At 42.5% G+C, this 26,349-nt stretch overlaps 1 protein-coding gene across 1 annotated transcript; it reads right to left on the bottom strand.

Annotated features, from left to right (window-relative positions):
• Window positions 1-348: 348 nt before the first annotated feature.
• On the bottom strand, window positions 349-18,837 carry HMGCS1 (3-hydroxy-3-methylglutaryl-CoA synthase 1). The gene is made up of 11 exons (XM_008692574.2): window positions 18,722-18,837; window positions 13,210-13,270; window positions 7,625-8,082; window positions 7,192-7,317; window positions 6,500-6,664; window positions 5,203-5,368; window positions 4,152-4,322; window positions 3,357-3,463; window positions 2,201-2,326; window positions 1,806-1,969; window positions 349-875 (listed from the first exon to the last, which is right to left on the bottom strand). Exons 3-11 carry the CDS (start codon window positions 8,070-8,072, stop codon window positions 786-788), a joined length of 1,563 nt encoding a protein of 520 aa, XP_008690796.1. The 5' UTR covers window positions 8,073-8,082; window positions 13,210-13,270; window positions 18,722-18,837; the 3' UTR covers window positions 349-785.
• Window positions 18,838-26,349: the final 7,512 nt, after the last annotated feature.

The following is a 26,349-nucleotide window of genomic DNA, read 5'->3' as shown; positions in this document are numbered from 1 at the left end:
TTTTATTTATTCTTCAAAATAAGGTGCAAAGGATTGCAACCACTTCCCCATACACCGCCCCACTAACATCGCCACCTTGAGCCAATGATTCCGAAGCAGACCAGAGCTACGTCCACGGCCTCCCAATGTACCACGTTGTCTGTAGCAGACGTGGCTTAATGCATCTCTCTGTTCACAGAGGTCATTACAATAATGTGTCACTGCTGGCCTGGATTTGAAGCAACATTCCAGTTTCCAGAACCAGTGTTACCATCCCAACTCTTCTCCCTCTTCAGGATTTATAAATTATAGAAAAAGAACAGGTTTGTCTTGCCATTTTAAAACAGGGTTTGTGCCTATCACATTTTAAAACTTTTTTTCAAAAACCACAGGTACTTTCAGTAAGCTTGTTTGTTCAAAGTACAAAATTCTTACGTGTTTAAAAAAATTAAAATTGGAGACTAGTACCTCTGCTTTCTTCGCCTGAAGCACACGATTCATCATACCATATTGAAAGACTAAGCTTCATGCATACAAATGGCCAGAGAGGTATGAAGTTTACAGAGCCCTTAAACATTCCCGTCCATTAAGCATGGGCTAGACCACACGAGGAAGCACATTAGCAGATTGAGCAAAGAGACTTTCCCAAGAACACCATAGTTTTCCAGGCTCCATGTCAGTCACATAAAAAGTTACACAACATGTAATCCTTTAAAATTGTCCCCAGACATCCCACATTCCCAGAACTGTTCCCATACACCCCCCGCCCCACCCCGCACTGAAGTCTTCCACCTCACAGAAGCATCTCAGTGCTCCCCGTTACTAATGACAGCTGCTTCGGGTTCTGCTGCCGTTGCAGGCAGTCTTGGCACTTTCTTGGCAGGACTTGGAATATGCTAAAATCAAAGGAAAAAAAGCTGTTGACTCTGTTTTGTTTTTGTTTTTAAAGAGTCATGGTGCTAAATTCTAGTGAAAAAACTGAGAAAGGACAATTTTGGCGAGGTTTATACTAAACGTATATTCTCTAGAACTCTCCATGGAAGGAAATAAATAGCTATTCTTTACTTTATCATGAAGTTATTACACAAATACAGAGCAAGGGAGAGAAGGAGGCCACAGAGAGCCACCCCACACAGTATTCTACTTGTTACTCTTGCGTTCTCAACTCTGACTCTGGTGGCCTGACTAGTGACCTGACTCGTGCAACGGCAAGAAGCAACACCATGCCCTCATCAACTCTGTGCTGAGCAGGTAAATAAACTCCAGGGCTATCACGTTTCAGTCTGAACCGTGGCCACGATCCTCGGCAAGCCATTTCACTTCTTGCAGCTTTGTCTCTAAGATGGGGATAGTATCATTTACCTCAAGATGGATTTTGTAAGGGTTAAATTAGAAAATGTTAATAAAGTTCCTAGCATACAACAGGAATTCAAATCACTGCAATTAGTGTTACTTCCTGACATTCTGTAGACAGATGTGACAATGGCCTGAGAAGAGATGAGATGGGCTCCAAATTCTGCCCTCACTGGGCATGATCACAAACGGGCCTTCTCTTTACATCAGTCTTCCTTTAAATGCTGGTATTCTTAACAAAACCCAGGATTCATTGCACGTTTTAAAAATGCTAGTAATTTAAGTGCAAAGCATTTTATACAATTAGAAAATGGCACAGCGGGAATCCAGGGCCAAGGCCTTGCTCTGAGGGACTCTACTTTATCGACATTCCTTTAAATGGCTCAGTCTCAGGTCTCCTAAGCCCTGAGATCTGCGGTGGAAATTTCTTACCCTGTCAGAGGCCGAGAGCAAACACGTCGAACTTCACCTACCTCTGTGGCTGTACTTGAATGGACAAGTCCTACTCCTTCACCCAGGGCGTCATCGCTGGGCGAGGGGCGCCGGGCATAGGTCCTCCTGTGCTTCTCATCCACTCTGACTAGGTACCACGTGCCTCCGAAGAGTGAATCTACTGAACTCTGGGGAATATAGTTGACTGAAGAAAGGGCAGAGAACATGAAACATTCGTTAACGACATACTAGTCAGCCAGCAAAACTAGAAGCAAGAAGTTGCCTATTTCCCCACCATGTTCCCTGACATCAGATTAGCACTGAAGAAAGCCTAGATACCCTTATCTTACACGTAACATGTTTCAGGTTATTAAGTGCCCTCCAGTAGACTTTTGGGGGTACACCCATATGTTTAAACACAATTTAATATTTTTACCCAAGTGATGAGTGTCCTCTCTGAGCTTCATGTTTTCAGCAAAGACTTCTGGCGCCACACAAGTTCTTGAGTCAAGTCTTGGTTTAAGATCACACAAACTTGCCGTTATTTTATCAAGAGCAGACCCTAAAACAGTAAATCCCAATATTAAAAGACAAAAGTAGGGGCACCTGGGTGGCTCAGTCAGGTCAGTGTCTGACTCTTGACTTGGGCTCAGCTCATGATCTCAGGGTCATGAGATTGAGCCCCGCATCAGGCTCTGCACTGGGCGTGGAGCCTGCTTGGGATTCTCTCTCCCTCTGTGCCCTCATACCTCCGAACACTCTCGCTCTAAAAAAAAAAAAAGACAAAAAGACAAAAGTAGCATGCCCCAAAACCTGAACAAGATGCTGCCAAATGGAAGAACAACTTTTCATGTCTTACAGAACTACCAGATACTATTTGGTTGAAAGAAAAAATGGTATCTGTTTGGCACAGCTTCCTATGATCTCTGACTAGACATTTGTTTGGTATCAGCCAGTAGACAAAGTAGGAAACAGATGGGATTTGAAACTATAAATAACTTGTCCATGGTCAATCCATGACACAGTTTTCAAGTAATGCCAAGTCTTCCATCAGTTTTTTTCCATGTTTTTGCTCCTTCCTGCTCAGGCATATAAGCCAAGACCATAAATCTATAAAAATTAGGTATCTGGTATAAAACTGACCCAACAAGGACTGATTTGGTATTACGCATCAGATCAGACTCAACGGCTGCCTGCATTAGACAGACACATCCCCTTTCCTGCCTGCATCCCCTCTCTCGTTATAAATGCTTTACGAACAAGAGAAAAGATAAAAATTAAAGTTCCTTGCTGAAGAAGGAAAAGTCAAACACAATGCCATAAATGCCAAAAAAAAAGCTTTTTTTAAGCTCATTCTATATTTTTTCTGACTTGGAAAAAAGGAAAGAGCAATCCTGGCTCCGACACAACGCTGCCACTTACTCAGTTAAAGCAGATTCTTAGAGTGGAGAGTAAAAATCTGGCGTGTTAAAAGAAGTGAGGAAGACACAAACGTGCGCTCTGTGGGACAGATTCAAGAGCCCGCTGAATCAACCTCAGCTCTTCGCACGGACGGTTCCCAACACACTCCTGCTGGAAGAGTCGGCACGTACCTGGTGTGGCATCTTGTGTAACTTTAAGGGAGTACAGGGTGGCGGCCAAACCAGAACCGTAAGAGAACACCCCAATCCTCTTTCCTGCCAGCTGCTGAGGCGAGTACCTGTGTAGGGGGGAGGAAAACTATTAAAAAGTCTCACCGAGGGGCGCCTGGGTGGCTCAGTCGGATAAGCGTCTGCCTTTGGCTCAGGTCATGATCTCAGGGTCCTGGGATCCAGCCTCGAGGGGGGCTCCCTGCTCAGTGGGGAGTCTGCCCCTCCCCCAGCTTGTGCTCTCTCTCTCTCTCTCTCTCTCTCTCAGATAAATAAAATCTTTACAAATAAACAAAAATAAAAAACAATAACAAGTCTCACTGATCCAAAACTATAATGTGTGGGAAGACAGAAGTTGGGAGTAAAAAGTCATCCTATAGCCTTAGGAAGATGACCCAAAGCTTTACAATAAACAGACTGAAAACAACAGTTTCTGTCTCTTTGGGAATGATGGGGCTTATGAAAGTTACTATGCAATAAAATAAGTTAGTTAGTCAACTAGGGATGTACAGCTCAACTGCAGGTCAAGAGTGAGATGACCATGAGAAGAGCAGCCAGGAAAGCCAGTAGGAACTGAAGTGCTCAGGAGTATAGTAGCCTCGTCTCACTCATCCTCTAAGTCAATGGACGGGAGGCTATTGAACCTGGAAATAAAATGTCATCGTGGGACCTGCCCTCAACATGCCTGCCACCAGCTTTGGTGTTCAAAATCTAACATCCCCAAGTGAGAGGAGTTAGGCAGCGGAACTATGTACTTACTGTGCTAGAACAGAAGCGAGGGAGCCATACACGGACGATGTGTACATATTTCCATTCTGATTCGACACAAGCAAAGATGCCTTTGTTTTCTGATTAAAGAGCTCAGAACTAGCCTTCATAAATGCTTTTTCCACATCTCTATCAAAGTAGGTATCTTCTAATTTAACATCCCTGAAAGATTTAGTAAAAAGGCCATCTTACAATGTTCAAAGACTACATTTTTATTATACTAGTTGACGTATAACTAATATTCTAATCTGTGTGTACGATCCCGTCTTCCTATTAAAAGCCAAGGAGCCACATGCTAATTGCCATGAAGATGTTAACTGTTGCACAAATATGGTCCTTTTTATCAAAGCTTTTTATCATCAAGTTAGGACAACAGAATTCTCATGGGTCAATAAACTCATGAAAGCTCTGTCGTCACCAAACAGAATACACTACTATTTCAAGTCCATCATAAAGTCTATTTAGTTATAAAAGTCAGGATATTGCAGGAGCCAAGCCTTAAAAAGTAGGGTAGAATTTTACTAGATGTAGAAGGGACAGAATGAGTTTAACAGGCTGGCACACAGGGAGCCAGAGAAGTGGGGGGAGGTGGAAGGGGCAGGAGCGTGCACTCTAGGACGGCAGCTGCAGGACAGGATGGGGCACAGGGGCTGGAGACGCAGGGAGAAGATTTCAGAGGCTGTCGTAGTAAATACAGGCATTCATGGGGTCTAATATCGTGGTGACAACGGGAACAGATCTAAAAGTAAGAAATCTTCATGTCTAGGGGCGCCTGAGTGGCTCAGATGGTCAAGCTTCTGCCTCTGGCTCAGGTCGTGATCCCAGGGTCCTGGGATCGAGCCCCACATTGGGCTCCTGGCTCAGCAGGGAGCCTGCCTCTTCCTCTGCCTCTCCCCCTGCTCATTCTATCTGTCTCAAATGAATAAATAAAAATCTTTAACAAAAAAGAAAAAAAAAGAAAATTTTCGTATCTATGAAAAGAATGGTTTAACAGATAAAATACACACAGAAGAAAAAAAAAATCCTAACAAACTTCTCTTACCCAAAGGCTTCCAGGCCACTATAGATACTATTTTTATCTCTGTTCTGGTCATTAAGGAAGTCATTCAGCAACATCCGAGCTAGAGATTTCTGAACCAGCTTACAGTAGGGTGAGTGGAAGATCATGAAACCAAAATCATTCAAGGTAAAATCTTTATCATTACCCTCTGAAAGAGAAATCCAAAGAAATTATGAAATTCATTTAAAACACTAACTTTTAAAGTTTGATTTTAGAACAAGGCTACGATGTTCTTCTATCTTTAAACAACAACCAAAAATATACTGTGTAATGAAATATCTCTAGGGCTTAAAATGCGTATCAAAAAGACATCCAGAGACAGAACATCCCCCACTACATTACTGTTTTCAAACTTCAGAGAGTCTTAAAGAGTCTGTAATTAATTTAGTGGGTTGGGGCCAGCTTTTTTTTTTTTTTTTTTTTAACCTTAGGGTATTTTTTTAATGAAACAGAATAGGGCAGAAAATAGCAAACTGCATAATTTGTGGCATGGCATGTAATTTCTTATTTCTGGGTGAGTTTAGCACACAGACAAGGTAGAGTGTACTGCTCACTCTGGGGCCTAATAATGTTCGAAAATCACTGTCCCGTTCAATACTGGCGAACAGTATGACGTTTTACACACTGCAAGAATGTTTCTTCTCCAGGACCACTACGAATCTTATTACATTACTCAATACTTATTTTAACCCTCTCTTAACAACCTCTATAAAGCAAAGTTGGTCTACGGAAAAAGCCTAATTTATATGATACTGTGTGTTTTAATGGCACTAATTCAAATGCTGTCCTTTTGAGTATCTCAAGAACTTTTTCAGGGTTAAAGACAGAGATTAATGAGGACACTGGAAAAGCAAGTTTGAATTCACAGGTCAAATGCAAACAGCCTGTGGGAGGAAGGGGGTCACTTCAGTAACGGATTTTCATTAGAGTTTGCTCTGGATCACAGCTGCAAGCTAAAGCCTTGTAAAAGTACCTCTCTCTCTCAAAAGATGAACAAAATTCAAGTTACTTTCTTTTACCCTAGTTTTGATTTTTTTTTACTGGGGGTAAGTCCAAATAAGCGTTTCTGCATAGATATACCTCATTTCCAAAGCTTCCCTGTTATTCCTAAATTACACATTCCCCAAATCTGTGGGGAAATGCAATCTGGTGGGTGAGGAAGAAATAGTTCGAGGACACTAACGAAGGATGCCCACAAAGCAGGATCTCACTAAAGACACTCGGCACACCACAGTGCCCTCAACAGATGCCCAAACCAAGGCACACGCGTGAAACCCACCCTTCTGCCACTGGGCACGGATCTTTTTACGGTAGACGGAATAGCAGCGGTCTAGTGCACTGAGGTAGCACTGTATGGACAGTTTCCCATCAACTATAGGATATTCCGAAAGCATATCAGGCTTGTAAAAGTCATAGGCGTGTTGCATATGTGTCCCACGAAGTCCTATCAGAACGAAAAAGGTAGATGACATTTATTTCTGCTCCTTGATGATTGTATGTTAGTCAGCAGATTGCATTATCTGGGGACTTTCCTAAAACTATCTAGTCAATTCTTGCCATTTGCAGCATGGAAATCACAAGGTGAAACCCACATGTAATTGAAATGAAATGTAACAGCATCCATGGACAGGCCTAAGACTCCTTTGATATACAACATTTTATACAAGTTTCTTATCTGTAACTGGGAGATCACAATTGCTCTACTGAACTGAAAACAAATTGAACTTTCACTAACGAGTGACTGTGGGCAAGTTACTGTTTATTACTTAAGCCCATTTTACTGCTCTGTAAAATGAGAATGACATTACTTATCTCATAAAATTCCTATAAAGACCAAATATGCTAACTCGTATAAAACACTGAGCAGGTAGTACCTGCATTTAATGAACACTCGGTAAGACTAGCTTCCATTTGTATTTTCAACTTTCTCGGCATACGTTGCTAATAAAAAAAAAATGCTCTCCCACCTACCTCGGTCAAAAATTAAAGGAGCATTTGGCCCAATTAACAGAGCAACAGCTCCCACTCCACCTGTAGGTCTAGCATTTCCTGTGGCATATACAGCAATATCTCCCGCAACTACCAGGGCATACCGTCCTGAAAAAGATTGTTAATACACATGAAGGTGATCGCCACTGTAAGTACCATACATATACAATGAAGTCTTCTATTTTCCCAGAATATGCTTTCCCATCTTTGGCAAAGCAAAAAAAATTCTAAATTTTTATAATTTGTCCTACATGATAAAGACAACCAGTTTATAATTTAGATAAGTTGAAAGAGCTACATTTCTGACCATATTCAAACAAGCATAACTGGTAAGTTTGCATGCGGCATTCATTAAAAGGTCATGTGGGCCTATGCATCCTCACGGAGAGTTTCTTTGGAATAATACGCGACATACCATCCCAAGAGCTGGACTCAATCCAGTTAACAGCGTTGAAGACAGCAGCTGTGCCTCCATAGCATGCATTAGTCGTATCTATTCCTTCTATATCTGTGTTCCCAGACTCCTCAAAGAGCTGCATCAAATTAGTCTTCACGGACTTTGATTTGTCAATGATCGTCTCTGTTCCAACTTCTAAACGCCCAATGCAATCATACGAAAGGCTATGTCTCTCCATAAGATTCTGAACCACAGTCAGGCAAAGAGAGTTGATGTCTTCTCTATCTGTGCAGAAGCCCATCTTGGCCTGGCCCAAGCCAATAGTATACTTTCCAGCATCTACACCATCGTATTTTTCCAACTCGGCTTGATCAACATACTGAGAAGGAAAATAGATCTCAAGGGCGACAATTCCCACATCTTTTGGCCAGCAGGCTTCTGCATTCACAGGAAGTGACCCAGGCATGGTGAAAGAGCTTTAGAAAGAAAAACAGAAGAAAACACTGTTTTAGGTTATAAATTCCAGATTGTCAAACTTAAGAAATCAACATTAAAAGTTCAACTATGACCTGAAATGTTAATTTAGTTTCTAAGTTTAGTATATTTTATTTAGGGCAATTTTATTTTATTATTATTTTTCTTAATCGAAGTATAGTTGACACACAATGTCACATTAGTTTCAGGTGTACGACCTAGTTATTTGACAACTCCAAGCATTGCGCTATGCTCACCGTAAGTGCAGCTCCCGTCTGTCATCATGTAATGCTATTACAATACCACTGACTAGATTAGGGGCAATTTTAATATGTGAAAGTAACAATTACAATATGAACGGAACACTACTATTTAAAATCATTGTCTTTTAGAGAGATTTGCACTTTATTTAAAACTAGACATCTTCAGGGGTGCCTGGCTGGCTCAGTCAGTGGAATATGTGACCTTTCATCTCAGGGTTTTGAGTTCAAGCCCCACACTGGGTGGAGAGAGTGCTTAAAAATAAACTCCTTAAAAGAAACAAACAAAAAACCCACCTAGATCTCTTTAGATTTAAAACAGGATTATTAATGGTAAAGAAAACTCAAATAAGATTCTTCTATTGTAAAAAACTGTAAGATGAAACAATGACAATTTAGCGATACGGTCCACAAATCAGAATTCAAGTACCTGATCTGTTCCTGGCCACCCAACAAAGTTTAAATCGGTCAGTCGGTCATCATAAATATATTTCATTCTTCAGTGATCTAAACAATCTCAGCAAGTAGAAAAGCCACACTACAGAAGTCTACCAAGTCAATCTCTACAAGGCCCCTGTTATTATAAAGAACACCCCCAACAACCCAAACGATGAAAATTTTAAGCAAGAATAAGTTCCAGGACTCATCACAGAGTCATATGCCAATATGCTACACTTTCTACAGCTAGTCTATAGGCAATAAATGATTGCAGAACCACAAGGTATCACTTAGCTTCTAAATCAGGGAAAAAAACCAAACTCTGATTCAAATTTGAAAACTGGTAATCCACGTATTATTTGTGTGGCATCTAGATAACACCTCTTAAAACCACCCCTTTCTTTCTTAAAAAGGGTGCTAAAAAAGACTCTTGCCACACTGTAAATACTTTTAGTAATGTCTAGATTTATTTACTAACAGTAAAACAAATGCGCTAGCCACTCAAGAGCATTGCTATGTGTGGATGGGCAAGTCACAGAACCTACCAGAGCCTCCTCAATTTCTTTAGAGACTGTATTAATCAGGAAAAGAGAAATCATTCTAGGTATTTCAAACAGGGGAGAATTTAACACAGGGAAATGGTTACAAACCTGTTGGCGGGGCTAGGGGTCAAGGGGGCAGGTGGTTATTGAGATCCTAAGAGCTCACACTCCGACGGAAGCTGCTGGAGCTATGGGTGCCAGACCCTCTGCTGCTGAGCTCAAGCCCAGACAACCCTCCCCCTCCCTTCTTGCAGCCCCACTGACAAAAACAAGCCAGCCTCGCCTTCCCATCTCCTCTCTCCCTTGAGAACTTCCATGGGCAGTCCACCCAGAACCCAGCTGCCACAGGAGTCAGGAATACACACTTATCAGGCCTTGAAGAATGGCACAGCCTATTAGTTTTAGAGAAAGAATTTTTTTCCCCATTTAAACTTCTACAACTCAATTTCCTTTTTAGACATCATGTTAATTGCAAGGTGCTCCTTACGTGACAGAATTTCAGGTCTTCATTCACCTAAAGGTCTTGGCTTATGAGAGTTACCTGGGTCCTACTGGCTCACCAACGTTCTTTACCAATGACTACTTTGACTCCCAAAAATGAAAAGTCAAATCCTATATTTATGTCCTTTGTCCTCTGCCACTCTGCAAACTCTGGTATAGTATTAGGCATAATGAAATTACAGACTACTGCCTTGGTGAGTTGTTAATTTTTGAAATCTTGAGAGGACATCTAAAGCAGAGAGGTTATCCTTAAATCATGTAATCTACCCTTAGCCCATAGGTCATCAAGTTATAAGTGTATTGGGACGCCTGGGTGGCTCAGTTGGTTAGGCGTCTGCCTTCAGCTCAGGTCGTGATCCCCAAGGTCTTGGGATCAAGTCCCGCATCCAGCTCCTTGCTCAGTGGGGAGCCTGCTTCTCCCTCTCCATCTGCTGCTCCCCATACTTGTGCTCTTTCTTTCTCTCTTTATGACAAATAAATAAAATCTTAAAAAAAAGTTATAAGTATATTAAAACCTAGAAAATAGGCACCTAGAAATATAATCACAAAATCTAAGTTAAAGGTCCTACGGCATATCATTGAATCTTCCTTCTAAATATCAGAATCTTGTTTAATTTTTATGTTTTTCACTTATTCAAGCAATGACAACGTGTTACATGCCAAACATTTGGGATAAGTTTCATAGGAGATAACCCTTCCCCTTTCAAATATTCACCACCTCCGTGTGTAGGATATAAACATCTAATAATAAACAAGGGAAACAACAGAGACAGTCACATGATGTTAGGAGAACTACCTAACCCAGCCTGGAGGCAAGGGGAGGAGTGGGAAGAGAGGCTTCTTGGTTACTGGTGCTGCCTTGAGTCTTCAGAATGAGTGAGGAGTAATCAGTAAAGCTGTGCAGAAGCAAATAGTGACAGGAGATCCTCCACAGGCTGGACAACATATAAAAAGGCAAGATACAGAGAGCTAGGAGAAGTTTTACTCATTTACTGAATGAAATGTGAGGCCCAGTGAGCAGAGCAGGCAAGCAGTAGGTCAGGAGAGCTAGGCCAGGGTCGGGTCATAAAGACTCTGGGATGCTGCTGTCAGGGGGTTTCAGTGTCACCATGAAGACAGTAAGAAGCCATCAGAGGGTTTTAGACAGAAATAACAGGGTCATATTCATGTTCGGGTCAATGTATTTTTCCAACTCCGCAATCAATTTAGTGAAGGGCAAACAACATTTTTTAAAACGTAGTAGTAAAGAACAGAAAACATCAGCTTGCACGGCACACAGTAACTTTAAGAATTTTTCCATGAAAATTCTGTTTCAATTATTCACATATATCCTAGGTTGCAATATAAAGCATATTTCTTACTGAGGGTCATAGTCAAAAAAGCTTGTGCATCCCCGTTTTGCACAATCACTGGTGCGGTGTGGAGAATGGATTTGGGTTAGGGGCACATACAGCAGTCCGGGTAAGACAGCTCATGTACTAGAGCAATTGCCACAGGAGGGGTAAAGAAGGAACAGCTTCAAAAAATACAGAAGCAAAAACCCGGCAGAAATTGTGATTGACTAGAAGCCGGGAAAACGAGGAGGTGTTTAGGATGGCTCCCAGATTCCAGCCTCAACTGTTTTATGACTTCACAGGCTCACTGTCAAATCAGCTCCGTGAATAGAGAAGCACCTCTTTACCTTGTTCTACCCTTTCCCCTCTTCCAAGAAAACCTATCTGTTTACGATAATCTAAACTGTGCTACACTGAAGTTGAAATAAAGACATAAAGGAACTAAAAAGTCATTTGGCAGATTCTAAGCTTATAGGAAAACAAGATTAAGTCCTCTGCATAATCTGTAGAAAAGAGCTCTACAACTAGTGTTAAAAACCAAACAAAGACCAGTCCATACCCTTATAAGAGGAGCCCCTCCCATATGCTACCCTCTAAGCTGCCAAACCAGAGGCAGTAGGGTTACCCATCTTCCCAGCCTTTCCCACAAGGTTACCACTTTGGATTCTTTCCACTCTTCAAACTGCTCTAAACACACTAAGGACAGTGTGATTTTCCCTGCCTGACCCAGCAGCTTGCAACGCTTTTGGAAATAAAATGGACAAGTATATACAATCTTCTGAACGTATAAACCAGTTTATTAAAAGCCACAATGCAAGGCTTTGATTCCATAATTAATTCATATTTACCATAATCCAACTAGCTCTGATCAGTTCTTATATTATTGTACTTATGAAACAAGGCATAACTCTGTTATGCTTAAACCTCTGAGAGGTTAAAGAAGTCCCTTATTTCATTTGGGGGAAAAATGTAGCTTAACTAAACCACACACATCAAGTTGAAAGTGAATCATGACTCTGATCTTGGTGTGGAAAAAATGTTTACGTTATCTGACTCGGTCCATATTGCTCACTCTGAGGGGTTTTGACAGCCAAGATGTTCTCATTATATTCCTGATAAAAAGCTGTCCAATTTGAAATAGTTAGCTTTTGGTTAAAATTAAGGAGCAGTAAGATTAAGTAGGAAAAGAATGAAAAATTAATACAGGGAAGGAACTGTTTCCATGGCATTTCAAACAACAAAAAGTATGATATAGTTTCTGAGATGTAATCTTTACTACAGCTCAAACGCTCTCTGAAGAAGATGCTATAAGAAAAAGGCCAGCTAAAGCTCTGAGATGTTCACATTACGGTGTTAACTCCATACACAATAGGGTATTCTGGTTCATTCACTATCTAAATATCACAAAAAATTTCTAAATATAGTTTAAAAATCTGACAGTTTAAAAAATTATCTGCATATATTTTTAACTTTTTGCTGATAAAAAAGTACTTTAGTATTTTTCAGAGCATTGTATCCACAATTAAAACAAAACAAAACAAAACAAAAACCTGGGGCGCCTGAGTGGCTCAGTTGTTAAGCATCTGCCTTCGACTCAGGGGGTGATCCCAGAGTTCTGGGATCGAGCCCCACATCAGGCTCCTCTGATGGAAGCCTGCTTCTTCCTCTCCCACTCCCCCTGCCTGTGTTCCCTCTCTCGCTGGCTGTCTCTCTCTCTAATAAATAAATAAAACCTTAAAAAAAAAAAAAAAACTAAGCAGGATAATGGTGACTCTGTATTTATAATAAAATGTGTAAATTTTCTTTTTAAATTTTATCTTTAAAAAGGATAAAAAATTAGTGTCTAGATTTCAAACATCAGTCTAATAATCACAAAATTGGACAGTCTCCCAAAGCACTAAGGCATTAACTAATGATTAAAGATACAGAACTCTGTAATGGGTTTTAAGAATGTGTGGGGTACACAAGTGGTTATTTGCCCTGGGATAACAATTAAATTCCCCCTTCCGTTAGAGAGGAAGGCTTTCCTTTAGCAGCATGACAGGACGCCATACCTGTGTGAAGAATAAAGAACTGCAGTCTCCAGGTCTGTCACTCTGTTTCCTCCTTCAGGCACTAGGAATTTCAAATAAGAACTTCTTTTAAAGTCATAAATCACCACACAAATTCAAATAATGACTCCAATTCAAAGTAAGTTAAAATAAACATTTCCTTGTCCAATTACATTGCATAGAACAGAATTTGACTTTCCTTAGAAAAATGGTACTTAACGCTTATAAAACTTCCCCCCCTTATTTCATGAGCGCGTAGAGTGGTAGGTTGAGTCCTGGTAACGAACTGACATGCAAAGTTCATATCCCTGATTCGGGCTTGAAACCAAGTGTGATGCTAGGAGAGTTGTTGGTTGTCTTTACTAAATTTGAACATTAAGAATTGAAGGAAAGGAATGTAAATAAGTTGTACTGGACTAGCAAGCTCTGGAGTAATGAGACTCCCACACTCAAGAGTTTGTTCTAGGGGCGCCTGGGGGGCTCAGTCGGTGAAGTGTCAAAGCGTCTGCCTTCAGCTCAGGTCATGATCCCGGGGTCCTGGGATCCAGCCAAGGGTCAGGCTCCCTGCTCAGCGGGGAGTCTGCTTCTCCCTCTGCCCTCTCCCCCTACTCGTGCTCTTTCTCAAATAAATAAAATCTTAAAAAAAAAAAAAAAAAAAAAAAGAGCTTGCTCTACCCTTAGGAGTTTGTGGCTTTAGCAATGTGTGCCTCTCTGAGCTTCAGTTTTCTCATCTATAAAATGGAGTTAATACCCGCCCTCCCAGATGGTTGAGAAGATAAAATATGTGAATAATGCTTTGTAATATAAAGTACCAATACATAATTCTTAGTTCTTAATATTTTTCAAACAAAATATGTATCTCTGCAGCAAGACCTAATTACCTTCATTTATTTAATCTTATGCTCCTACTTTTGAACATGGCCACTGCCACCCTCCCCAACCTTTTAAGTGATTTTCCTACAGTGCTTGTATTAAAAAGATAAGCATGTGATATCAAGATAAAAGAGCATTAAGCTTTAGCATTGTTTAAATTATATGGAAATAAAAAGGGAAGGTGACAATGGAGCATTTTCTTCAGTCCATCTGTTCTAAAGGATTGTTACTTGAGACAACAGTTTCTATGCTTAATGAAAACACAATTATCTTTGCTCTCTACTTAATTATTGGCAAATTTAGCATCTGCCCTTGCCTGATTAACCAGAGACTACATTCAGTACTCTGAATTACTTTTAATAAATAATTTAGTAAGATTTCTTTTACATGATTAGATCATTTAAGAGCTCTTTAGAGATTTAGTTCCTTTTACTTCATTAAGTTTACCCTCCCCCTCCCAATAAATAAACCCTGAGTTCTGTAGGAAGACTTCTATATTCCAAGAAACCTCTTTGATTACAGAATTATACATACACTTTTGAGAAAATAACCTATATTTTGTCCTTTATTATCTCAAATTATGCTTTTGTAACCTGCAAATTAAGTAGACCACAGGGACTGGCTCTCTGGTGAGGGGAAAACATGATTCCCCCTCCACGTCGAGACTAAATAACTTAGTAATATTTCTTCTTGAAACCATTTGACACTATTTTAATAAAGGAAATTTCTCCTAAACTGTCAATATTCCCTCTTTCAATTTTGATTTTTTTCAGTTGCAGAGAGTTTAGGTGGGGAGAGCCAGGCAGAAAGAGGAGGGGAGGGTAAAGATAGGATGAGGAAGAGAGGAGTGGCAAGAGGAGGACATTAGAGCAAAGAAGAAAGAAACAGAAGAAAAAAGAAGATTCACAGAGGACTGCTGTGCTACCTAGGCAACCAGGAATGGAAACGGAGGCGGTAAATGCCACTTGGAAATAGTCCATTAGAAAGCGATTAGGCTTTCGCTTCTCTTCCGCAACCGCTAGGAGGGATCCCTCTCCTGACTGAAACAGCACTGCCCAAGTCTCCAGCAGCTCATCAGCTTCTTTCTAACAGAAGGTCCTTTCCAAGCACGGCTGGGCCAGGAAGCACATAATGACCCGCAAGCAGCTGGGCAGGTTGGGAGCCTCGAGCCACAGCCACGACAGAGATATTCCTAGTTTGGCAAAGATAAACACTGAAGAATGCGAAGCCTGCTAGGGCCAACCAGGTTCTTGCCATGATGCTTTCTCCTGGGGTTTACTCAGAGTTCTGAATCCCTCCTTCTGGATCCCTCCTCAGCCTTGATTCAAACAAGTAGTCAGAGAAGTGCATCCGGCACACATTTACGTACATGATAAACCGGGAGCAGTTGCCTGCTGATCTTTTTCACTATAATGGGAGAGAAATCCAGGACATCCTTTTTAATGAGAAAGAGCTGGCAACCTTTCTTCTTTAGGAACAAGCCAGCAAAACTACTGGTAAGACTTTGCCCATGCCCGTACACTCTGGTCTAGCTCTCTCAGTAAAAAACAGACATTCCTGCCTCTCCCCAGACTTCCTGGTCTGCTTGTAAATTCTACTCCTATTTCAAGGCCTTGTTCTAAGCTACCTCTTCCAAGAAGGTTTCCTCAAGTTTATAATCAGGGCCCCCATGCTTCTACAGCAGGTCTACGTCATTCACATAAAGTCCTCGGGGTCTACTCTCAATGAAAAACCAGTTATGGGCAGTCTTCCTAGCCACACTTGATTCCTAGACTCCCCTGGGAGAGGGGCTGTATTTTGATTCTTTTGAAATCCCTTTGAGATCTGGGAGTAATGGGCATTCAACTGCCATTTTTTTGAGGAGCTGAATTTGGAATTATCACAGAGGACAAATCTTTTAGATTCGAGTACTTGTAGCAGCCCTCATTAGTAAGTGCTTTTTGCTATCACTTTTTAAATGAGCTGCTGCATCAAACGGTGCCCAGAAAATGTTTAAGAAAACTGGTTTTCTACTGAAAAATGTAGTGGATCCAAATGGAATAAGACAACATTTGTTGTTCTTACCATCATTCCCATATCCACACATCCCCAATCACAAAACCTGCAAAGACGAAGACTTTCAAAAATTAGCTTCTCCTCTATTGCTCTAGCTACGCTCAGTTGACAGACAGCAAGAGAGCATCACCACATATCAAGAAGTCTCAAAACGAATGGATTATTAAGAGTTGAGTCCTACTACCCTCCAATTAGATTGGGTAACATGTTTTTCAAGCTTTTGAATCTGTACCACCATCTTGAGACACATAAAAATATCACACAGGGTGCCTGGGTGGCTCAGTCAGTTAATGTCTGACTCTTGGTTTTGGTTCAGGTCACGATGTCAGGGTTATGAGATCAAGCCCAGCAGAGGGCTCCATGCTCGGCGGGGAGTCTGCCTGAGATTCTCTCTCCCTCTCCCTCTGCCCCTCCTTCTACTCTCTCTCTCTAAAATAAATAAATCTTTAAAAAAAAAAATCATACCCTTCTATGATATTTGGTTTGTTAGTAACCCAACATAAAATTCTAAGACTGTTCTTTTCCACATGAAACTAAATATAGATTCTTATACACAGCCCATCAAATTCCTCAAACCAGAACCTCCCCTCATTCAGTTCCACTGCTTTATGGTTTTAAATAATTCTAGGCCACTGAGGAAATACACGTTACATCAATATCAGGGTTTTGCACTTCCTTCCAGAAACGCTATCTAAAATTTCAATCAAAAAATCTTAAAGCCTGGGGCACCTGGGTGGCTTAGTTAGTTGAGCGTCTGCCTTCGGCTCAGGTCACGATTCCAGAGTCCCTGGATGGAGCCCCACATCAGCTCCCTGCTCAGCAGAGAGCCTGCTACTCCCTCTGCCCCTCACCCCGCTCATGCTCTCTCGCTCTCGCTCTCTCTGAAATAAATAAAATCTTAAAAAAAAAATCTTGAAGTCCATCCCACAGTTAACAGAAACAAGATATAAAAGCACTCTGGAAGAATATGTAAGAAGAAAACAAAATCAAAAGCAAGGCTCAGAAATAGCCAGCAGATGATATGGCCTTCTATGGTCCCAAACAAAATATCCTATAATTTATCCCCCTTGGAAACACCTTCCTCAGAACTGGGGTTACTGATTAGACTAGAATTGAGTAAAGGGCAAACCTATAAATTTAGGAGAACGAGACCTACAAAGGTTAAACACCAAGAAAATAAAGTCTTTCTCCTCTCCCATAAAATATGCTATCCCTGCCCTCCTTACCCTTACAAAAAATAACTGAAATTTTAAAAATAAAAGTTTTGATTAAAGAAACAACACAAACTGCTTAGAGGTCTCAAGATACAAAGAACCATTTGGAAGATCCAGGTTAAGGACTTTCAATCTGCTCTCTAACAGAATCTGCACAATGAAAGTCCAAACGCCATCTCAGAAAGAAAAACCTATTAACTATACAAATACTTCCATTTGTCTTAATTTTGCCATTTATCTTGCCACTGTTTTTCACAATTCATCAGTTCGAAAGAGCAGATGTTACTCAGCAGCAGCCAGAACACATCATCCTACTGCAGCAGGCAGCAGGTCGACAAGAACATCAGTAGCTGGAAGGAGCTGCAGCAGAGGTGAGCAGGGAAAGAAGCCTGGGATGGCCTAAGGCCAAGGCCACGGGGCAAACATGACAAGCAGAGACCTCCTTACCTGTGTCCAAATCCTTCATCCAGGGTAGGTCAGAGTATTCCTTTTCTCTACCACTGGTCAAAGGACACACGTTTTTCAAAAACACCTTATACTTTGGCTTAACCCAAACCCCACTGTGTGTGAAGGTCCTGTGGGTGCCTACCCATTACATCCTATCAGGTCAGGCTGGCCCTGAAGCTATCAGCAGGAGGGAGGGGTATGGGATTTCAGAACACCAAGGAAACCTAATTTTTCTTTAGTATGGGCATAAAAAATATGGAGGCGGGAAGGTGGGAGGCAGGAATCTGTGAGATATGAAGCAAGCCGACTGAAGCAGTCAACAGCCCAAGTATTCAGCCAGGTTAAACCACGGTTTTGATGCTTTCTTGCACCTGAGCTGGGGAAGAAAAGTTACACTTGCCCACTGCCCTTTCTCCCAGCAACTCTCTATACGTGGCTGCAAGAGGACACACCCCCTGCCAACCTACAAGCCTCCATCTAATTAGGCGTGATTTTCCCCATCCTTTGGCGTCCACCCTTAACCCAAAGCTCTGGGAACGCCCTGGCAGCCCAGCTCCTTCCTCGTCCCCTCCTGATGGGCCTCCCCACCCCCAAACCCCTCAAGGAGAACACAGCCACGTCCCTGGCATCTCCAGCCCCTGGCTGACTATGTTATTAGAACTCTACCTCTCAACGCCCTTTCGCCTTCTCCCCTCCGCGACTCCCCAGCCCCACGTCAAACCCACCGCAGTCGGCCCCAAGCCCCTGGCAGGGGAGTTCCCGCACCGCCCTGCTCGAGGCGCCCCCATCCTCCCGGGCCGGGTCCATGCCTCCGCCCCACCCGGACGGAGCTGCAGCTCCTTCGGGCCTAGTCAAGGACACCGCCTCCGCCCGGCCTTCACCCCGGCGCCGCAGCAGCCCAGCTCTCCCCGTCGCGGGACACTCACCCAAACGTGACCGTGCGGTGGCCGTGGAAAGGTAGCGAGCCACGAAAATGCAGTACGCGGCACCTCCTCTCAGCCACCAGCTTTATAGAGGCCGACCCGCCCGACTCCGGCACCGCCGGGAGTCGGTGGGAGGCTGGACAGTGGTTCCAGCAGCCAATCGCGGCCCGCAGAATAGCCCGGCAGTGCCCGCCCCCTAGTCAGGCTTCTACCAATCCGAAGAAAACTAGAGGCGGGCTCTTGCTAGGGTTTTCCCTCGCGGCTGGAAGGGCGGGGGAAGGGGCGGGGACAAAGTCGGAGGGCCGAGGAAGTGGGGTGAGAGAGTGACGTGGGGTGGCCCGAGAGCCGGCCTGCCAATTACAGAGCGGCGAGAGACAGCGAGAGCCAACGGGAACGGAGTGAGAGGTTCTCCGGCCAATTGGAGTTTAGTGAGAGGAGACGGGAGCCAATGAGGTCTCCGCGTCCCACCACTGGGGAGAGATGGTCAAGTGTGGGAGGCAAGTTGGTCCCCGCTTGCCAGTCTGTCAGGTTGCCTAGCAACAGAGCTGGGCTTCACCTGTAAGATTTCTGCAATACTTTATTTGAATGCAATGTTAACGTTTTCTAATTTCCAGAGCAGCCAAATGCGCCTGCATTACGAGTTTGAGCAGGATGTCACTCAGAATTTGTAAATGTGTAAATATTCTAAACACCCGATTTGTAAATACCTAATACCTCTATTCAAAACGACCTTGACTTTTTAAGAGACTGCTATTGGGACAATTCTTCCTAAGTAAACTGGAAACAAGATAGTTTGGAGTTAGACACCAGTGAGGACAGTAAGGGGCCTTACCTGAGCAAGGAAATTGATCCTGATTTTAGGAGTTTACTAGCTCATGCACTCCGAAGGAGGGAGCTCCATTTGGCCCCAGTGTATATTCAGAGCTAGATATGTGGTAGGTCCCAAATAAAAGATTGTTGAAAGAAAGAAGGGGCCCCATAATTGTCGGTACAACAAATCCATAGGATTGTTCTTGCACAACAAGAAAGTCCCACAAGGCACAGTTTGTCTTTTTGATCAAATTAATCTTCGGTTAAGCAAAGTGAGCATGGTACTGGGAAGTTAAGCAATGAACAATGAAATGGGTTAAAAATTAGATGTAGAGAATCTCAATTGAATTTTTAAGAACAAGCCTCTGAGATTCTGTGAAATATAATAGCAGATAATACCTGGCTACAGAAATATTAGCTATGGCCCATGCAACTGAGGACAAAATATACACATATTTTATTTTCGAAGGGGCTGCAAGTTTTTTGAGCCACAATTTTACACAAGCACAGTGAAGTCAATGTCATACTAGAATGTGCATATTAAGATCTATGTTCTATTATAGTTTCTAAATTTAATGCCAAGTCATGTTGGTCACACACTATAGATGCTATCCATCAAAGGCAAAGTGCAATTTATTGTTCTGCCCGACTTTGAAAGGCACAAGGTTTATTAAGAGGCAGCAAGATGTAATGATAACATTTAGTATTATAAATTCATCCATTGCACATTTACTTTTTACTTACTCTGTGGCAGGGTTCATGCTAGACCCCTGCTGTCCAATGACAAGCATTAGCTACATGTGGCTCTTGAGTACTTGAAAGGTGGCCAGTGCAAAGCGGGATGAGACAGAAGTGTAAAATACACACCATATTTTGAAGACTTAGTACAAAAACAGGAAATATCACCTTCATTATTTTTATATTGATATATGTTATAATGATAATATTTTGGTTATATGGGGTTAAATAAAATATAATACTAAAATTAATTTTATCTGTTTCTTTTTAGTTTTAGTGTAACTGCTAAGAAATGTAAAATTTTATATGGGCTCCCATTGTGGCTCCCATTTGTGCTAGACAGTGAGAAGACGTGATGAAAGACTCTTTCCTCAAAGAGTTCATAGTCTAAAGAATGGAGAAGAGAAAAGTAAATATAGCAAAGGCCTGGGTTTCCAGCCTTTATCTCATTAGGTAAAGAGTAGGAGAAGGTGGAGTAGATGGAATTTTCAAATTTGCCAATTAAAGGTATCTCCATCTCTCCAGGTTGACAAGTTTATTTTGCCTAAATATTCCATAGATTCTAAGTTTAATTCCCTCTCAGGGCCTTTTACTGGGCAAGATGGCATCTGGAGGAGCTTACTGGGTTGTTGTTATGTCAGAGGAGGGCTCTCAGAGCGGACTGTGGGTTCTTTGCGGGCTTCCGTCTGCTGACCAGGACCCGGGTGGCTCGGGCTGCAGAATCCTAGGGCTCATCACAGCTTTCACTGGATGCAGTCCACGCTCAGCAGCCTATAGCAGATGACAGCTCTAGGCTCCCTCAGCCCCCTTTGCAGCAAACCCCCTCAACATGGCCGATCAGTTTCGGCTTCCTTCTGTCCTCCGCAGGATGTATAGAGCTTCTGTAATTCTTCTAACACAACTCAGGACCTGTCCCTACCTGACAGCACAATGACGCTCGTTTGCCTCTATTGCTGCGCTCCAAAGTAGGTTTGTGGTGCCCAGGGAGATAGTTTCCTCTCTCCAGAACCATCCCCCATACTCTTCCCAAAGAGTTCTTAATGGGAACTTGATTGAAAACCCTACTGATTAAAAGAAAACACCAAACTACTGATTTAACACTCTTACCCTAACAATCCAGTATTGTTTCCAATACAACTACTCTCTAGCTTTTACCTCTTGCCCTTCCTCTTTCCCATCTTACCCCTGAAAGGGTTACTACTATGGGAGGATACATGAAAGGTATTTCTTAAATAACACAATTAACTCACAACACAGTCCAAGTGCTACACAAAGAAGCATACCCAAAGGACACCAGAAGTTCAAAGAAGGAGTATCTAACCCATCCTGGTGCTAAAGGAAGGCTTTCCAGAGTAGGTGATATTCATTCATCTATCATATTTAGAGATCTTTATTGAGCACTACTGTGTGCCAGGCCCTGTCCTAGGCTCAGGGGTTCTATGTGGTACACAAGACAGACACAATTTCTGATCCAGTCAAGCTTAGTGGAGGAAACCTAAACCTTATGTAGGAAAAGGAGTAAGTTGATGTCTCTTCAGGCAGTGATAATACTGTGAAGAAAATAATGCAGAGTAGTAATGAAATGGAAAATGACTGTGGGGTGGACAGGTCCGTGAGGCGGTTAGGAAAAACCTCTCTGAAATACTGCCACGTGAAGGATGAGAAGGAGCCAGTCTACGAAGCTCTGGGGGCAGAGAGATACAAGCGGAGGGTCCAGCAGGGGCAACAGCTTGTCTGCTTAAAGAAAAGAAAATGAAAGGCCCATGTGTCTGAGCTGAGATATCTGGGTTGTGGATCAGAGGGCAGGAAGAAAAGGAGAAGAGGGAGAGTCATTTCAGGGAAAGGGATCCATCAACTGTATAATGTGGGAACTGCAACTTCAATCAAGAGTAATAGAGTAAGTTCAAGAGGTGGTGAGTACCAGTAAAATCTCCCTTGTTCTAGGTTTTTGAGGTAAAAGGAGTGTTAATAGAACAGCATACAATATTTTTTCCTTACCACTTGGAGGAAAAGGAGTGAGTTCGGTGGAATGTTCTTCCCACAGTGTGATCCTAAGGTTAATCTACTTCTCACTTGCCAACATTTGTAATAAGAGTTTCCTGAGTATCTACTTTTTTTCAGAGACGATAATGTGTGTATTGTATACTCGATCCCTCCAGTTTACCACTGGGGAAACTGAGGCGCAGAGAGGTTAGGTGACTTGTTTCAAGTTACTCAATAAGAAAGTAGAAAAGATGAATTCAAATCTGGGTCTTGTGATGTCAAAACCCATGTTCCTTCAACCATTCTATATACAAAAACACAGTTGTGTTCAAAGAAAGTAGACTGTGTTGGGTGGTAGGTGTTGAGTGAAGGAAGGTAAATTTCTTAAATAAGTAAGGTAAGTAACTTCTCCCAAGAGGCCTTAGAGGATGGCACTTACTACCCTAGGGACTCTTACCATACAACTGTTTGGTGCCTGGCTCATGGGCTCCACAGACTTCTTTCATCAGCTTGGTAAGAACAGGTCCATCTCTGAGGGGTGCACTATAGTTTATGATGCATAAAATCAGAATGCCACTTTACTATTTATAGTACAAAAGGGACCAAAGCCCTTGAAGTCTACATGACTCACCCTCTAGGTTAACCAACATGGGAAGTCATGTCATCCTCAGAACATTGACTGGTAAACATGGAATTGGGAAGAAAATTAGAAACTCAGTTCTTTCAAGCTCTTCTTCTCATCAGGTTAAGATAACATTATGTATCCATTTTTCAGCAGGATGGTCTTCCCAATAGGAGTGAAGGTATGCCAAGCCTATGAAACTACCAATGAACTTCACCCAGGCCACTTTAAGACTGGCTTTGCCATTGACTCAAGAATACTTGAAATCCACTCCTAATCTCTTTTCTTCTGTGACCCATTCTTAATTGTACACCGTTTGCATTTGTATCTATGGCTCTCCTTTTTTACAAGTCCATAGCTGACTGTCTCTACTACCCCCGTCTGTTCTCTAAACAAGTCAGTACAATCAATTGGGTTAAAGTCTAGTCTTAACTGCCTGAGTAACATTTGGTTTCTTTAAAGTGACTTTTTCTACCTCTGCTTCAGTGTGTGTCAACTTTTTAAAGGTTATTCTTCAGCAGATGACCCTGCTTCCATGTCCTTAGAGGACACCTCACATAAGACTCCATGTCCTGAAAACACTCTGCCCTCACTCTGCCTCACTGTAGTGTACAGAGGGAATGTATTACGTGCCCAGCCCACAAACAGCCTGAGTAATGGCCTGAGGTTACAAGTGAGTAACCTTAGATTTGGAGCACACATGCAGGCATGAACACGGAGGGTGAAAGCTGAGAAGTAAAGAGGCACCAAATATTTCACACTGTAAAGCGCCATATTGGAGCCAGTTTCATTCCTACAAAGAGCTTTTGAACTGGTGAAAGAAAAACCTTTCTACCATCAACCACCACTTGCTCTACCTCCACAATGGAAAAGAAGATGGGGTGGTGAGAGTAAGAAGAGGGGAGGGGTCAAGAGACATCAGTCCAGAGAGGAGTTTGGGATTCTAGGGAGAGGACAATTTCTTCTCTTCTATTACTCCCAGGTTAAATCAAAGCTTGGGGTTGTTCACAGGAAGAGAAGACTGGCATTCCCCTCCCCCACTGCCTGACTGCTGAGCTGTAGAGCCTACAGTCCTGTCCCACCGCTGCCTTAGGAACACTTTGGGGCAAGGAGGAAGAATTCTTGGAATAGTTTTACGTATATCCCAGGGGAGGGGAGGAGCACATTAAATATAAAGATTAGTATCTGCTATTGGTTCATAGATTTTTTTTTTTTAAGATTTTATTTATTTGACAGAGAGATACAGCGAGAGAGGGAACGCAAGCAGGCGGAGTGGAGAGGGAGAAGCAGGCTTCCCACTGGGCAGGCAGCCTGATGCGGGGCTACATCCCAGGACCCTGGGATCATGCCCTGAGCTGAAGGCAGATGCTTAATGACTGAGCCACCCAGGAGCCCCGGTTCATAGATTTTTGAAAGACAACGTGTTGGAACAGTCGCATGAGAAAGTGCCTGGGAAGAAGATGGTACCACCTTTATCCTGACACCACAGCACTAAGGGGGTGTGAAAGAGGCTCAGAGGTTCCCACAGCTCCATGTAAAGGCATTCATAGTGCACAAGGACAAAGAGCTATGTGGCCGCTGTGTACAGATCTTGCTATGGTTTTGCTCCACTAACCCCATGGCTTTGGTTGGCTTTTATCTCAGGCTTATTTAGTCCTATCACAAGATGGTTGCAACAGGTCTAAGCAAGTCCTTGCCTAACAATATCCAAAGGGTGGAAGAAGGAAAAAGGGCATCCTTCTCTAAATCCCTTTGGAAGAGCAAAGACAACTTTCCCAGAAGCCTCACTAGGCTTCCTCTTATATTTCATTAGACAGAATTGTATCACATGCCCGTCCCTAAATCAATCATGATGAGAGAATGCCATTATTATTAGCTTCAGCCTTCCCAAAAAGAATTTCTGGATTCTGGGGTGACTGGATGGCTCAGTCAGTTGAGTGAGTGTCCAACTCTTGATTTTGGCTCAGGTCATCCTCTCAGGGTCACAAGATTGAGCCCCACATCGGGTGTGGAGACTGCTTGAGATAATCTCTCTCTCCCTCTTTCTCTGCTCCCCGCCCCCACGTGCGTGTTCTCTCTCTCTCTAAAACAATTTAAAAAATTAAATAAAAAAGAATTTCTGGATTCTATTTACAAGGAATATGGAGCAAAGGACTAAAAGATAGGCAGGAGCTGTGTCTGCCATGTGGAGGAGTCCCCAGCTGGGAGCGGTTCTACAGTCACCTTCCTGTGTGTGGGTATGGGTGTCTGGGGCTGCATGGATGCCGAGTAATCACATAACTTTTCCTACCAGACATGGGATCTTATGGCAAGACCCTCCCTTTAAACCCTAATTGGTTGCTGGTTGGTTAATTTGGAGATGCCTTTTATTGGTGTATTAGTCAATACCCTTTTGGTTGCAAAGAATGAAACCAACATAAACCAGTTTAATCAATTTGTTCATATAATGAAAAATCCAGGAGGTTGGTTTTATTTCAAGGATAATTGGATCCAAGAGGTCAGTTGATGTCTTTTACTATTAAAGTGCTCTCCAACTTTAAAGACTGATTTCCTCGGTGTTGGCATTTTTCTCAGAAACGCACCTTTCTTGCTCAAGATTCCCATCTCATGAGGTCAACAGCTGGAAACAAGACAAGCAAAGTCCTTGTTCCCATAGAGCTTTCTTTCTAGTGGGGTGGTCTAAGGAAAAACACCCTCCTATGTGTTTCCTCTACTCTCAGTACTCTAACACTACTTTACTTCTGACACCAGCTCGATGTCCTGCAATTTAACTCAATTCTGACACTGTCTACCTGGAGATAGCATCTGATCTTACAGGTTCAAGGCTCATTCTCACCGGACGACCCCCTCTCAAGCCGCTTCAGATACCAGTCACAAGTCCTGTGTTTCCGACCCTCCACCTAGACATCAGAGATTCCCTCGGCACCCTCCTTAGGTTCAAGGAATTTGCTAGAGCAACTCACAGAAGTCAGGAAACCAGTGTACTTACTAGATTACTGGCTTATTACAAAGGATTTTAAGGATACAAACCAATAGCCAAATGAAGAGAGACATAGAAGTGTCTCAAGTACAAGAGCTTCTGTCCCCATGGAGTTTGGAGTGTGCCATCCTCCCAGCATTGTTCACTAATCCAGAAGCTCCCAAATTCTGTCCTTTTGGGGTTTTATGGGGGCTTCATTTCTTAGGCATGGTTGATCGAATTCAATCTCCAGCCCCTCTCCCCTCTCTAGGGCTTTGGGTGAGGCGGGGGAGGAGGGTAGGGGAACTGAAAGTTCCAATCCTCTAAACACAACATTGGTTCCCCCTGACAACCGGCCAGCATCCTTAGGTGCTTTCCGAAATTTGCCTCATCAACATAAACTCAGGTGTGGTTGAAAGGGGTTTGTTACGAAAAACGACACCTTTATCACTCTTATCACTTAGGATATTCCAAGGGTTTCAGGAACTCTGCGTCAGAAATGGGACACAGACCAAAAAT

Source organism: Ursus maritimus, unplaced genomic scaffold (assembly GCF_017311325.1).
Source record: "Ursus maritimus isolate PB19 unplaced genomic scaffold, ASM1731132v1 scaffold_15, whole genome shotgun sequence".
In the NCBI taxonomy this organism is placed as follows: Eukaryota; Metazoa; Chordata; class Mammalia; order Carnivora; family Ursidae; genus Ursus; species Ursus maritimus.
This window is presented reverse-complemented; position numbering and strand designations above follow the sequence as displayed.

What these genes read in the sequence shown, in the direction of transcription:
- HMGCS1 (XM_008692574.2), bottom strand. Translation starts at nt 8,072, where the DNA reads ATGCCTGGGTCACTTCCTGTGAATGCAGAAGCCTGCTGGCCAAAAGAT. An exon ending in AGTGGCCTGGAAGCCTTTGG is followed by an intron (nt 4,323 to 5,202) that starts GTAAGAGAAGTT and finishes TAAATCTTTCAG; the next exon opens with GGATGTTAAATTAGAAGATA. An exon ending in CTCGCTTCTGTTCTAGCACA is followed by an intron (nt 3,464 to 4,151) that starts GTAAGTACATAG and finishes CCCCCTACACAG; the next exon opens with GTACTCGCCTCAGCAGCTGG.